Consider the following 13037-nt stretch of genomic DNA (forward strand, 5'->3'; position numbering starts at 1 on the left):
CAGGCGACTGGTATGAAAAATTCTTCTCGTTTTACTCTAGAAACGCTAGGTGTGATCGCAGGTGGGAGCATGTATTAGAGTATAGCAAGAGCATTCGCAGCGTTTTCGACCAGCCCACCCAAGGCAAGGTTAGCCATTGTATCATACGTGAGCGAATGATGTGAAAGATTTTTTTAGTTTTTTTTAGTTTTTTTCTTGCAGGAGGAGAATACGTCGATGCTTAAGGCTGTGTGGGAGCTCATAGAAGTTTTCTATGTGGACAGAAGCGCGACATGGTGGCTTCCGGAGCGTTTTGTAGACTGGCTAGCGGTAAGAAGCAGTGATTTTTATTTTATTTTTTTGACTTATGATTGATTTGCCTGTGAGCTTTGCAGGAGTATGACAAAAGTCCTCTTGAGTGATGAAGACACTGTACATTCCAAGGTAGTGTCGTTCCAGCGGAAGCTTTCCGAGATTCAAGTAAGTTCAAAGTCTTGCAGCTTTTTGTTTTCTCTTTGTGTATCGTTGTTTAACTTGCACTTGCAGTTTCCCGAAGACGATGTAGCTTACTGGGATGCAATGGCCTCGGCCTTGTCAGTCGGATGGCTTGACGTTGTTGTAAGTTGGAAAACTGTGCGTGTAAGTTCCATTGGTAAATCTTAATCTTCCAGATAGCGTTCTTGCGGATGCATGGATCGTATCGATTGGATCAGCTTGATGACCGGCAGGTTTCTTTCACCATGCTGTTTTGTTGACTTGCGTTAACTTCCGGATGCTTTTTTATGTCTTGGCAGACTGAAAATGGCCTCGTAGAAGCAGTTACGCTGCTCATTATGCAAATGCCGCGGCTGCGCCCGAGGCTCCCTGATGGAAGTCCTGGTGTTGCTATAGGTTTTAAGCCTGACTTTTCTAAGGTTTGATGTGGTTGCAGCAAAGTTTTTAGTTTCTCAGATTTTATTACATGCAGGCGAGGGAAAAATGGCGAAGTCAGGTTTCCAAGCTTGAAAATAGTGTGTTTTGGGCGGAATGCAACCACCGTGGGACGCTTCTTGGTCTTAAGAAGCTAATACAGGTGCTATTGGGAAACGTTGATATTCTACAGCTCTCTACGATTCAGTGGATGGAGCTGCTGGTGGCGCATTTCCTACATCTGATACCTTTTTCTTTGGCATGTATGAACTGTGTAGTGTGCTAAGTTCACTTGCAATTATCGGGTGCAGGTCTTAGATGGAATGCGTTCCAAGTGCAAAGGATTGAAAAGTTCTGGGGACAAAGACCTTCAAGAACTTTTATCTGCAATTATCAGCAATGACACCGAGGTAAATGCTCTTCCCCGTCACAGTGGTAAGAACTTCTCATGTCGAATATTTATATAGATTTTCTATCAGGATGATGGCGCATGTTGATGATCTCCTGATAGCAAAAGGGGAGGACGTTCGATCTCTTCTTGAAGAAGACTTTGACAGAACTCCATCGTTTGGTTTATTCTCAAGTACTGTCTTCACACAGCTTAACCTGGCAGGTATGTCTTTGATTTATTTCTTCTTGATGTCTAAACCGGCTAGAGAACGACATCCTAAGCACAGCAGAGCCTGGCGCTGTGGATCACCTGAGATTGGCACTGGCATCCAAGTTGGGCCGTGCCATCTTGCAAAGCTGATCGTTTCTTCGTTGTCAAACAAAGGTAGGATTTCTTCTTCAACTGTACAATTCAGAAGCGTGAGTCTAATTAAGCAAATAGTTTGACCGTAGAACTGCGAATATTTAGTCAACATAGTCTTCTGTCATTGAAAATGTTAGCTTTTCATTGTTTTTCATACTTGAACTCAGCAATTAATCTATACACATGTACGGCTACGTTGGTTTGTTAGTCACCCTCAGAACCAAGCACTACTACACCAGCGTCGTCCCTTCGTACTCTGCAGATGCCCGCAACGCCTCCCTAGTCTCGGGCACCCGAAGCATCTCACGCCTGCCTTGGATGGATACAAGTCGGGCTCCCAATCTCGGACAAGCCCAATCAAGCTTTTGCTACTCTTGCAAAAGGCACATGAAACGAGTGTGTGATTTCACCCTGTTGACGTTCACGGCCCATTTCAATTCACCACTCTCCGAGACTATGCTGTGAAACTTGACTTAGTGGACCTGTGGTTTTCCACAAGCGCTGGTTCCTTTGTGACGCGATGCGGTTCCAGCTACCGGCTGGGGCTGCAGTTTATCATGCCCTAAAAGCATAATATGAAACGATACCTGATTTTTGGCGTTGGGTCAAGCTAGACTACTGCACCGAAGGAGGCTTGGCGTTTTGCACCAAACGCGTTTGGTGTAGATGCGTTTCCTGCACCGAACTAGTTTTCTGCACTAAACTAATCTTTCAGAACGCTCATCCAAATCACCTTTTGTTTTTTAACCGGGTATACCTGCATTTTTGGAAGGATATGTATGACAAAGTCATGCAGCACGTGCTGCGATGAGTCACTTCATTTTGGGATAAACATGTTTTGTGCACTAAACTAACTCATTTACCCCATTATAAAAAGTGAGTGTACATACCTCTTCTGGTGTACATACTTCTTCTGAAGGTGAATTGCAATGGCAACCATGGCGACAATGCAGGGAGCCTTCGGTTCATTGAAGGAGATTGGTGACATTGTGGCGAATTTTGATTTCAGCAAGGTAAAGTTGAACCTGTCTTGCCCAAAGCAGTGCTTAACTCCTTGTGGAATGCTCCAGATTGATGTGCGTTCCAAGAGTGCTGAGGACTACCTCCACACCAACCTGACACCATCGTTTGGGACATTGAATGCAGAAACAGTGAAGAAGATGGATGAGGTTCTCAAAGTTTGCATCTCGGGAACCACAACCCTTCTTGCCAAAGTGCCACCGAAAGAGCGAACTTGGGAGAAGGTCAACTCCATGTTCATGCAAAATCCCCTGGTTGAGCCAATGGGCGATGGGATTAGCAGAGCTGACAAGTTTCTCAACAAAAGCTCTGGCGATTTCAAGTTTGACGGGTCACCGGATGCAGCTATTGTGAAAGCGGTAATAGAAGTTATGTATTATAGAAGAGCTCTATTAACCGTTGCGGCCTTCTCTCATCACAGGTTCAGACCTGGTTTGTGAATCTCATTGCAGATGAGGACGTCCTGAAATCAACCAAGATCGACATTGAAGTTCTTGGGCGCATTGTTGCTCAGTCAGGGGCGACCATTAACAGCTTTAAAACTTTCTTAGCCAAGAATGAGCACCACGAGAAGACCGTAATTGACATCAGGGTTTTAATGTACCCTGATATGCAAAACCCGTACTTCACGGTTTGTATTTCTTCAGCCGTGCCCAGGCTGCCCTTTGTATTTCAGTCACAGCTCATGTTTTTGAGTACAGCTGTACCGCATCAAACTCTTTGCCTGGTCTGATAGCAACCGTATTCTGTACCATCAGGAGGATTCCAATGGCATCACTGGAGGTGAGGTGTCTAATGTAAACCACTGAAAATTGCACGGTCCTTTTGTTCTATTTGCAGAGTTCACATTCCGTAAGTTTAAGCCGCACAAAAAGACCATTGACGAGATGAACCCAGATGCCAAAAAGATGGCTGTGGAAGCTGCAGATAACATCTTTCGTTTCTAATATCCAGGCTGTGTAAATCGAGCCAAGATGCCCCTTGCTTCAAGCTAAAACATCTTCCTAGATAATAATGATCTATTGTGTTTACATGTTTTAATCTCAATTTCTGAAAAGAGACAATCAGCCTGGAACGACAAACTACAATAAAGAAATAAATATCTAAACGCTAGATGCTTTGGATTCCAAGTACTTTTGTCAATGTAGCAATGTTTTGCCTTCCACTGGAACATTGAAAGGTGATGATAAGTTTATCTATCTATCTATATACTGTTTATAGTCTTGTGATGCCCATCAAGAAGCATAAGTATTCTTTGTGATATATTAATAAAACGAAACAGGACAGTTTGCCATGTGTAGATCATTGTCTCGTCGGTCTCTGTAGGTTCTTCGCGCTCAAGATTACCACAAGTTAGCCAGGGACACGCTCAATCAGCTCTAAGCCGAGTGCCATTTGGCTCTCCATCTGGTGCCGGATTTTCCGATCCTGTCGCTTTGATGCAAACGACCCCAGGAACACTGTCGCAATAATATTGTACAGCAACAAGGTCTCTCAGACAAGGTAATATCTAAATTTACTTTGAAAAGGAACAGAACTTTGAGAATAGAACTTTAAAGAATACTGGGCGTTTTCGTTGTAAACGGCTTGGAGCTAGTGCTGATGGAACAAGGCAAAGGGAGGCCCTCAAAACCGTCGAGCGTTTCCTCCTTCTGTAACTCACGAACTTTGTCGCGAGCACATTGTAAGTTTTCTTTGGCAAATGCTTACGTACTGATCAGTAGGCGTGACAGCTCCTGCTATAGGGTCAATTTTTTAGGATCCCAGAAATCTACTCCGGGGCATGACGATCCAGACGTTAATACAGTTGTAAAATTTTAAATTATTGAAATCTAATAAGCTAAATGCGCGAATCTTTCCAAAACATCACTTCACTTTTTTCTTTTCTTAGTTTCAGAGCATAGGTTTGTCTAGCTCAAGCATAAGTTTCTGAATCAATACGTCCTGCGTTCTGACATGGTTGAATTATCCTTGCTCATATTTACGACCAGTCTAAAGTTTAAACATTAAGCAAATAGTTTGCCCATGACCTTCTTAAAAGTCAATATTAGTCACACAATACACATGTACGGCTACTTTGATTTTCTTCCTCTCGCAGCAGGTCCCTTCGTACTTGGTGCTCGCTCCCTCCTTGCCTGCCAAATACCTCCCAATCTTAAGGCTGGTGCCAAACTCGTTGCGGGAGAACGCAATAACAGCTCTCCATGCTAGGCAGGAGCGTTCACTTCCACTGCCTTCTGAAGATCAATCCTAGCCAAGCCTCGCCACAACTCATATTGCAGTGGAGTAGAAGATGGAGGGTGTTTCTGTCCTGCATCGATACAAGTACGCATTAAGCTGGGAAAGCCTTCGCTGCCACGTCTGCCACCATCTTCCCTGGGCTCTGGGTGTACATCCTTCCGCCCTACGTTGCGGAATGGACAGACAAGCTTGATCTTGTCTCCAGCCTTGTATGGTGGAGGGAACATCTTCCGTACAAGCCCTCCCGCCTTGTTCCCTGCTGACGGGGACGGCCATCCAACCAGCAGCCAGCAGCCCCTCGTGATTTCTTCTTGATCAGAATGAGCATTGATATCTCTTCCAGGCACCGAGGAGATCCTGAAAGCCTGCTCGCTGTATATCGTCTGGGCCCGACGACGACGTGAAAGCTTTTCTATCCGACTTCGACGTCTGGACGTCGTGTTCCCCCTCCTTCCTCCATGGATGAGTTCTTCGATGTCACGAATGAGGCTGGGCGGTTTTCCACTTGCTTTGTTCCTTGGTGGCCGGGGAGGAGTACTCCGACGCGATGGCAATGCAGTTCCAGCGAATATGGGACCTGCTGAGAGATTGTGCGTCCCAGATGCTTATCGAAGAGTCTTGCTTGCAGCATGAAAAACTGGACGAACTGGCCTGCAGCTGCGTAGCATATCACAATCTTGAGCTTCCGATTCATTGCCGGAGGGAGTTCCATGATCTTCGCAGCGAGCTCGGCCTTCGCCTTCTCAAAATTGTTGGGATTCTTCCTCTCCTCGCCAAACGCGCTTTGTCCCCGGCCCATGATGATATTGCGCGGCCGATTCGACTTGCTGAAGAACTTCCATCATGGAAGTTCCATGATGACTCCTTCGCAATCTTCCCGGTAGCGTTGATACACTGAGAATTCTCTGTTTTCTAACGTTCTTTTGGCGCAGGGAGTCCTCGCGCCAGTGACTGACGTGCTGGATGTGACTAAGCACGTACCGCTCAAGCTCCACTTCTTGTTGCTATGAATGGATGCGAGCGTGGCCGTGAGTGATGAACAAGCTCGCACCGATTCCGTACTGACTAGATCCTCCCCTTGATACGTTTGTTCTTTATGGTCACTGGGAAATCAAGCTCACGCTCGAGGGCGCTGTGAAGAGAATCGTACACTTCGAAGCGTATTCTTCCGAGCACGAGGTCTGTCTTTCCGGTCTCGAGGCCGCTTACATTGCTGCCATAGAAGGTGGCGGACATATGATCAGTAGCGTGTTCGGGCTTACACTTGAGTCCAAGGAGGTAAAACTCATGTGCGAGGTGACTCTCACTGCCATCCCGAAGCACACGTAGGTTCTGATATCTCGGAATCATCAGAACGATCTTCTTCATCAGACAGTAGCAGCGGCAGTGGCGGCAGGAGGAGAAAGAGAGCGAGATTGGCGATGATCACCAAGAGCACGGAAGTCATCAAGGCGATGAAGGCGGTTTACAAGGTGGAAACTCTACTGCTCTGTGCGAAGAAATACCCCGACAACGAGGAAGACATGCGCGACATGGCGTATGGAGTTTTGCGAGGATTGAAAGCTTTGCGCAAAGCTGGTAAGCATTCTTAATTTTCTTTTCTTCTGTCTTTCGATCTTAGTGTCTGTCTCATCCTTGTTTGTAAACTTCCAGGCTTGGTGCACAAGATCATGTATGACTACTTGAAAGAGAAGTCCCAGATTCGCTGGAACTGCATTGCCATCACGTCGGAGTACTCCTCCCCGGCCACCAAGAAGTACGTGCTGATCGATCTGGAGAGGATCAGCAAGAATGAAGAAGTGCCAGCGTTTCAATTTAAAGGCAGGACTGCTCTTTCCAGTGCTAAAGGTTTCTCTGGATCTCGCGTAGCATAAGAATATGCCATACAAGAATTAGGGCGGACGTGGAATATGCTTATTTATATTCTTCCAAGAGCCCTAGTTACTTTAGAGGTTAGGGCTAGCTGAGGTTAAAGTTACTTTAGAGTTTAGATTATGCCTGTCCAGATTTGTTCTTCCTCCTTGGAAATGCGCGGGGACGAGGAGGATGAGCGATCCCGGGGCGTCGGGCTACGTCGTGCTGCTGCGGCGATGCATCGCGGGCAGGGATCTGGAGGGCGGCCGGCGATTGCACGCGCAGATCGTCCGCTCTGGCTGGCACACCGATCTCTTCGTCGCCAATCTCCTCATCCAGATGTATGGCGCCTGCCGCTCCATTGCCAGCGCCATGGCCGTCTTCCGCGAGCTCCGCGTCCGCAACCTCTTCACCATCAACATCACCATCGCCGCGCTTGCCCAGAACGGCTGCTTCCGCGACGCGCGATCCCTGTTCGTGGAATTCCCCCGCCGCGACGTCATCACCTGGAACTCGATGCTCACCATCGCCGCACAGCGCCTCCGAATCGGGGAGGCGCGGGAGGTCTTCGCGCGGATGCCTGCCCGGAGCGTCGCCTCGGCGAACACGATAATCGCAGCATTTGCCCAATGCGGGCAAATTCGCGAAGCCCAGGAGTTCTTCCGCGACGCCGAGAGGGACGTCTCGAGCTGGAACAATCTCCTCCACGCCAGCGTCTCCTCCAGCGAGGTCGATCTCGGGCGATCGGTCTTCGATGCTATGCCGCACTGGGCACGGCCGATCGCCCGATGCGATCACATTCTCGTGCGTGCTCTGCGCGTGGAGCCACATTGGATCGCTGGATCACCTTGTTGAACATAGAAGGATAGTTCATGAGCGTGCCTTGGTATAGTTTCATAGAAAAAACTTTTTTTTTTAATAAAAAAAGTGCTTACTTCATTGGATGAATGGAATGCATCTCTCCAGATATGACAGACATGACGAGGTAGTAGCAAAAGATTGCAAACGCGGTGGTTCCTAGCAAGCCTGAAAGGAAGGAAACAAATCAGATCTAGAGATCGCATCGACAGCAAGTACCCCAAGCACTGTCGAGCTGAATAAAGACTTGGTTCAGAAACGGAAAAGCTGGAGGATTGACAAGCATGAAAACAATGATGTGGAGAGGCCAAATTACAGACAAAGCCAAGCTGCAACAAGAAAAACAAAAAAACAAAAAAAAAAGTGAATATCTTTGTCAAGCCTTCGAAGTTTATTTCTTACCCGAGAATGCCGAAAACAAGCTTGGCTAAGGAGAAAAGAACTGTAACAGCCCAGGATGTGTCTGCCTGAGAGAAAATCCAGCAATGAAATAACTTAAATGGGAAACTAGAGATTACCTTTTCTCCCTGTGGGAATGCCTCGTTCAGAGCTTGAACATCATCTTCCAAAAAGACAAGCTCCTGAATCGAGCTACACATATGCATTTGTCAACACGATCACGTCCACCATTATTGTTGCTATTGTTGTTTTTTTTTTTTTTCTTCTCTGTGCCCAATGGAGCTGACCTGCTGGACTTTCTTCACATTTTTCCGAAACTTTCGTCCTTTCTTCTCGTTGGAGACCCAAGCTCGTTGGAGCGCTTGGCTAAGTCAGTCGCCTCCTGCCAATCACCTTGAAGAGATTAGTTGCAAGAAACGTAAAAAGAATTGAAGCACACACCTTTACGTATTGAGCACGAGTAATAACACACTTGGGCCTATTCTTGAACGCAAATACGAGGCTCACTGGTAATGTTGCCATTCTGACACCTCCAAACATCTGCAGGAAGAAAACAAAACATAAAACGACATTACCGTGAAGAGTATTGATCCTATTATTGTGTTTAATGCGATCACCGGCAGGTTTCTTTCTCCATGCTGTTTTGTTGACTTGCGTTAACTTCCGGATGCTTTTTTATGTCTTGGCAGACTGAAAATGGCCTCATAGAAGCAGTTACACTGCTCATTATGCAAATGCCACGGCTGCGCCCGAGGCTCCCTGATGGAAGTCCTGGTGTTGCTATAGGTTTTAAGCCTGACTTTTCTAAGGTTTGATGTGGTTGCAGCAAGTTTCTCAGATTTTATTACATGCAGGCGAGGGAAAAAAGGCAAAGTCAGGTTTCCAAGCTTGAAAATAGTGTGTTTTGGGCGGAATGCAACCACCTTGGGACGCTTCTTGGTCTTCAGGTGCTATTGGGAAACGTTGATGTTCTACAGCTCTCTACGTTTCACTGGATGGAGTCGCTGGTGGCGCATTTCCTACATCTGATACCTTTTTCTTTGGCATGTATGAACTGTGTAGTGTGCTAAGTTCACTTTGCAATTATCAGGTGCAGGTCTTAGATGGAATGCGTAGCATAGCTTCCAAGTGCAAAGGATTGAAAAGTTCTGGGGACGAAGACCTTGAAGAACTTTTATCTGCAATTATCAGCAACGACACCGAGGTAAATGCTCTTCCCCGTCACAGTGGTAAGAACTTCTCATGTCGAATATTTATATAAATTTTCTATCAGGATGATGGCGCATGTTGATGATCTCCTGATAGCAAAAGGGGAGGACGTTCGATCTCTTCTTGAAGAAGACAGGCAAACTCTAGGCGGCTTGAGCTTGAAAGAACTCCATCGTTTGGTTTATTCTCAAGTACTGTCTTCGCACAGCTTAACCTGGCAGGTATATCGTTGATTTCTTTGTTCTTGATGTCTGTCTAACAATTATCTCAGCTAGCACCTGTTTACCTCGCGGCTTGCCCAAAGCAAGGCCTGGGAATGCTTGAAGCTCTCCTAATGAAGCAGAGTTGTTCCAATCAGATACTGGCATTGAAGGTTGGTCTTGGTGTGACGTTTTCTTGAATCTCAATGTGAATTTTGTGCAACAGGCACTAGAGGTATGCCGCCTCTATGAACTTGATACCGTGAGCACAGCCATCGCCAAGGTTTAGTATCCTCTTCCTTTCCAGGCTTCTCACCTGTGTTTTATGTCTTCTGTTCATAGTTTAAAGCATGGAAAGAAGGGCCAAGGGATAATGTGGCTTCAATTGGCCCGAGACGAGCAGAGGCTTTCTGATCTTGCGGATAGATTTTGAACACAATAACGTCTGGTGAAGTTGATAATCTGGATAATCTCGAGGTAGCAGTCTTACGTTTTATTTGATACACGTACACTTTTAACGCTCTTTTCCCGTGCCAGCATTTTGAGGGTCTCTGTGACATCCTTGGCTCGGGAGCAACGAAGCATCAAGGCCAGTCGTTCCTAGCAAGGTACTCCCTTTATACAGCTGCAAAACTATCCGGAGCTCACTTCTAACTTGACGTAGGTACAAGAGCTTCAAGGCAGCGTTGCAAAACATTAGAGATCTGCGTCGTAGGGAGGCTTCCTACACCGAAAACCTCGCTGCACTTGGCAGAGCAGTGGTAATTACTTTACCAATCCGTTCCTAGTTCTTCCTCGCTAAAACCCTGGCTTGCAGCTTCTAAAATCTGGAACCTTTCCATGTAAATTCTGGCTGTCCTTGCTCCAAGAATCGGTATGGAGCTGTTCTCACATATCGTTTACAGTCTAAACTTCCGATCGATCAGGTGGAGCTGCTGGAATGGCCGGAGCAAGTGCTGGTTAGAGAGTCCGAAACAAACACTCTACTCTGCTGCCTCCAGGAACTCTTCCTCGCCAGGGACTGGCTAGAGAACGACATCCTTTCTGACTTAGAGGCATTCAGTCGTAATCCCACACATCGTAGCTTCTCACCACTGGCTTTTCAACCAAGCAGAATTTCTAATTGTGCAAATCTTTCCTACTAAGTTGAATTACTATTACAGCAGAGCTCATTAGTATGTCTCTTGACGATTTAAACCCAACTCACATTCTCTATTGGTGGGTGAACAATCTAACACTTGGTGAATTTTACTTCACAATGATAAGAAAAGCTAACATCAAAGGATCAAAAAACAATGTCATTATAAACGTTTGGCTGCCACAAGCCACATGCTAGATGTGGTGCTCTCTCTTCCTCAACTGTTACTTGATTAAGGTTAAGGCGGCCCTTTGCTCCCCCGAGACACTAGCACTGTGGATCGCTTGAGATTGGCACTGGCATTCAACTTGGGCCATGCCATTTTGCAAAGCCAAAGGTAGGATTTCTTCTTGATCTGTACAATTCAGAAGCATGAGTCTAATTAAGCAAATAGTTTGACCGTAGAACTTCGCTAAAAGTTAATATTTAGTCAACATAGTCTTCAGTCATTGAAAATGTTAGCTTTTCATTGATTTTCATACTTGAACTCAGGAATTAATCTATACACATGTACGGCTACGTTGATTTGCTAGTCACCAAGCACTACTGCAGCAACCTCATCCCTTCGTACTCTGCTGGGATCAGAAAAACAGATGCCCGCAACGCCTCCCTAGTCTTGGGCACCCAAAGCATCTCACGCCGGCCTTGGATGGATACAAGTCAGGCTCACAAGCCCAATCAAGCTTTTGCTACTCTCTCAAAAGGCCCCTGACCAGCGTGTGAAACAAGTGTGTCATTTCACCCTGTTGACGTTCATGGCCCATTTCGTTTCACCACTCTCCGAGACCATGCTGTGAAAGTTGACTTAGTGGACCTGTGGTTTTCCACAAGCACTGGTTCCTTTGCGACACAATGCGGTTCCAGCGACTGCCTGGGGCAAACTCGCAAGAATCCCAACATGCACCCTTATCATGCCCTAGAAGCATATGCGTAAAGAATATGATTGGGTCAAGCTAGACTACTGCACCGAGACTCATCGCGTCATACATATACCTCCAAAAATGCAGGTATACCCGGATTGAGCGTTCTGAAAGATTAGTTCGATGCAGGAAACGCATCTACACCAAACGCCAAGCCTCCTTGATTATTATCTAGGAAGATGTTTTAGCTTGAAGCAAAGGGCATCTTGGCTCAATTGACACAGCCTGGATATTAGAAACCAAAGATGTTATCTGCAGCCTCCACAGCCTTCTTTTTGGCGTCTGGGTTCATCTTGTCAATGACCTCCTTGCTCGGCTTAAACTTGCGGAAGCTGAATTCTGCAAATAGAACAAAAGGACCGTACAGTTTTCAGTGGTTTGGTCTGAACCTGTGACGAGAGAAGGCCGCAACGGTTAATAGAGCTCTTCCATAATACATAACTTCTATTACCGCTTTCACAATAGCTGCATCCGGTGACCCGTCAAACTTGAAATCGCCAGAGCTTTTGTTGAGAAACTTGTCAGCTCTGCTAATCCCATCGCCCATTGGCTCAACCAGGAGATTTTGCATGAACATGGAGTTGACCTTCTCCCAAGTTCGCTCTTTCGGTGGCTAGAAGGTCTGTGGTTCCCGAGATGCAAACTTTGAGAACCTTATCCATCTTCTTCACCATTTCTGCATTCAATGCCCCAAACGATGGTGCCAGGTTGGTGTGGAGGTAATCCTTAGCACTCTTGGAACGCACATCAATCTGGAGCATTCCACAAGGAGTTAAGAACTGCTTTGGGCAAGACAGGTTCAACTTTACCTTGCTGAAATCAAAATTCGCCACAATGTCACCAATCTCCTTCAATGAACCGAAGGCTCCCAGCATTGTCGCCATGGTTGCCATTGCAATTCACCTTCAGAAGAGGTATGTACACTCAATTTTTATAGGGGTAAATGAGTTAGTTTAGTGCAGAAAACATATTTAAACCAAAATGAAGTATAGCTTAATCCCTTCATGACCTTAGCCATCTATTGTGTTTATATTTTTTAATCTCAATTTCTGAAAAGAGACAATCAGCCTGGAACGACAAACTACAATAAAGTAATAAATAGATGCTTTGGATTCCAAGTACTTTTGTCAATGTAGCAAATTTTTGCCTTCCCCTGGGATGATAAGTTTATCTATCTATCTATATACTGTTTATAGTCTTGTGGTGCCCATCAAGAAGCATAAGTATTCTTTGTGATATATTAATAAAACGAAACAGGACAGTTTGAGATCATTATCATTGTCTCGTTGGTCTCTGTAGGTTCTTCGCGCTCAAGGTTAGCACAAGTTAGCCAGGGACACGCTCAATCAGCTCTAAGCCGATGCCATTTGGCTCTCCATCTGGTGCCGGATTTTCCGATCCTGTCGCTTTGATGCAAACGACCCCAGGAACACTGTCGCAATAATATTGTACAGCAACAAGGTCTCTCAGACAAGGTAATATCTAAATTGACTTTGACAAGGAACAGAACTTCGAGAATAGAACTTTAGAGAATGTTACTGGGCGTTTTCTTTGTA

At 45.9% G+C, this 13037-nt stretch overlaps 3 protein-coding genes across 3 annotated transcripts; 2 read left to right on the forward strand and 1 right to left on the reverse strand.

Moving 5' to 3' along the window:
• Positions 1 to 290: 290 nt before the first annotated feature.
• Positions 291 to 9837, forward strand: LOC9649747 (nuclear pore complex protein NUP85). The gene is made up of 10 exons (XM_024681526.1): positions 291 to 309; positions 375 to 459; positions 526 to 597; positions 651 to 707; positions 774 to 893; positions 947 to 1051; positions 8962 to 9021; positions 9105 to 9218; positions 9495 to 9596; positions 9766 to 9837. The coding sequence occupies exons 2-10, from the start codon at positions 379 to 381 to the stop codon at positions 9835 to 9837; spliced, it is 783 nt and encodes a 260-aa protein (XP_024537294.1). The 5' UTR covers positions 291 to 309; positions 375 to 378.
• On the forward strand, positions 2520 to 3624 carry LOC112348676. Its single transcript, XM_024681661.1, has 5 exons — positions 2520 to 2655; positions 2713 to 3021; positions 3084 to 3293; positions 3364 to 3445; positions 3503 to 3624. Exons 1-5 carry the CDS (start codon positions 2572 to 2574, stop codon positions 3607 to 3609), a joined length of 792 nt encoding a protein of 263 aa, XP_024537429.1. The 5' UTR covers positions 2520 to 2571; the 3' UTR covers positions 3610 to 3624.
• On the reverse strand, positions 6896 to 8158 carry LOC9649342. The gene is made up of 2 exons (XM_024681662.1): positions 7835 to 8158; positions 6896 to 7783 (listed from the first exon to the last, which is right to left on the reverse strand). Exon 2 carries the CDS (start codon positions 7586 to 7588, stop codon positions 6896 to 6898), a length of 693 nt encoding a protein of 230 aa, XP_024537430.1. The 5' UTR covers positions 7589 to 7783; positions 7835 to 8158.
• Positions 9838 to 13037: the final 3200 nt, after the last annotated feature.

Source organism: Selaginella moellendorffii, unplaced genomic scaffold (genome assembly GCF_000143415.4).
Source record: "Selaginella moellendorffii unplaced genomic scaffold, v1.0 SELMOscaffold_31, whole genome shotgun sequence".
Classification (NCBI taxonomy): domain Eukaryota; kingdom Viridiplantae; phylum Streptophyta; class Lycopodiopsida; order Selaginellales; family Selaginellaceae; genus Selaginella; species Selaginella moellendorffii.

Excerpts from the sequence above, each read along its gene's own strand:
- LOC112348676 (XM_024681661.1), top strand. The coding sequence starts at position 2,572 with ATGGCAACCATGGCGACAATGCAGGGAGCCTTCGGTTCATTGAAGGAG. Across the intron at positions 3,022-3,083 it reads ATGCAGCTATTGTGAAAGCG|GTTCAGACCTGGTTTGTGAA; the intron begins GTAATAGAAGTT and ends CTCTCATCACAG. Across the intron at positions 3,294-3,363 it reads TGCAAAACCCGTACTTCACG|CTGTACCGCATCAAACTCTT; the intron begins GTTTGTATTTCT and ends TTTTGAGTACAG.
- LOC9649747 (XM_024681526.1), top strand. The coding sequence starts at position 379 with ATGACAAAAGTCCTCTTGAGTGATGAAGACACTGTACATTCCAAGGTA. Across the intron at positions 1,052-8,961 it reads GTCTTAAGAAGCTAATACAG|GTGCTATTGGGAAACGTTGA; the intron begins GTGCTATTGGGA and ends CTTGGTCTTCAG. Across the intron at positions 9,022-9,104 it reads TTCACTGGATGGAGTCGCTG|GTGCAGGTCTTAGATGGAAT; the intron begins GTGGCGCATTTC and ends TGCAATTATCAG.
- LOC9649342 (XM_024681662.1), bottom strand. The coding sequence starts at position 7,588 with ATGTGGCTCCACGCGCAGAGCACGCACGAGAATGTGATCGCATCGGGC.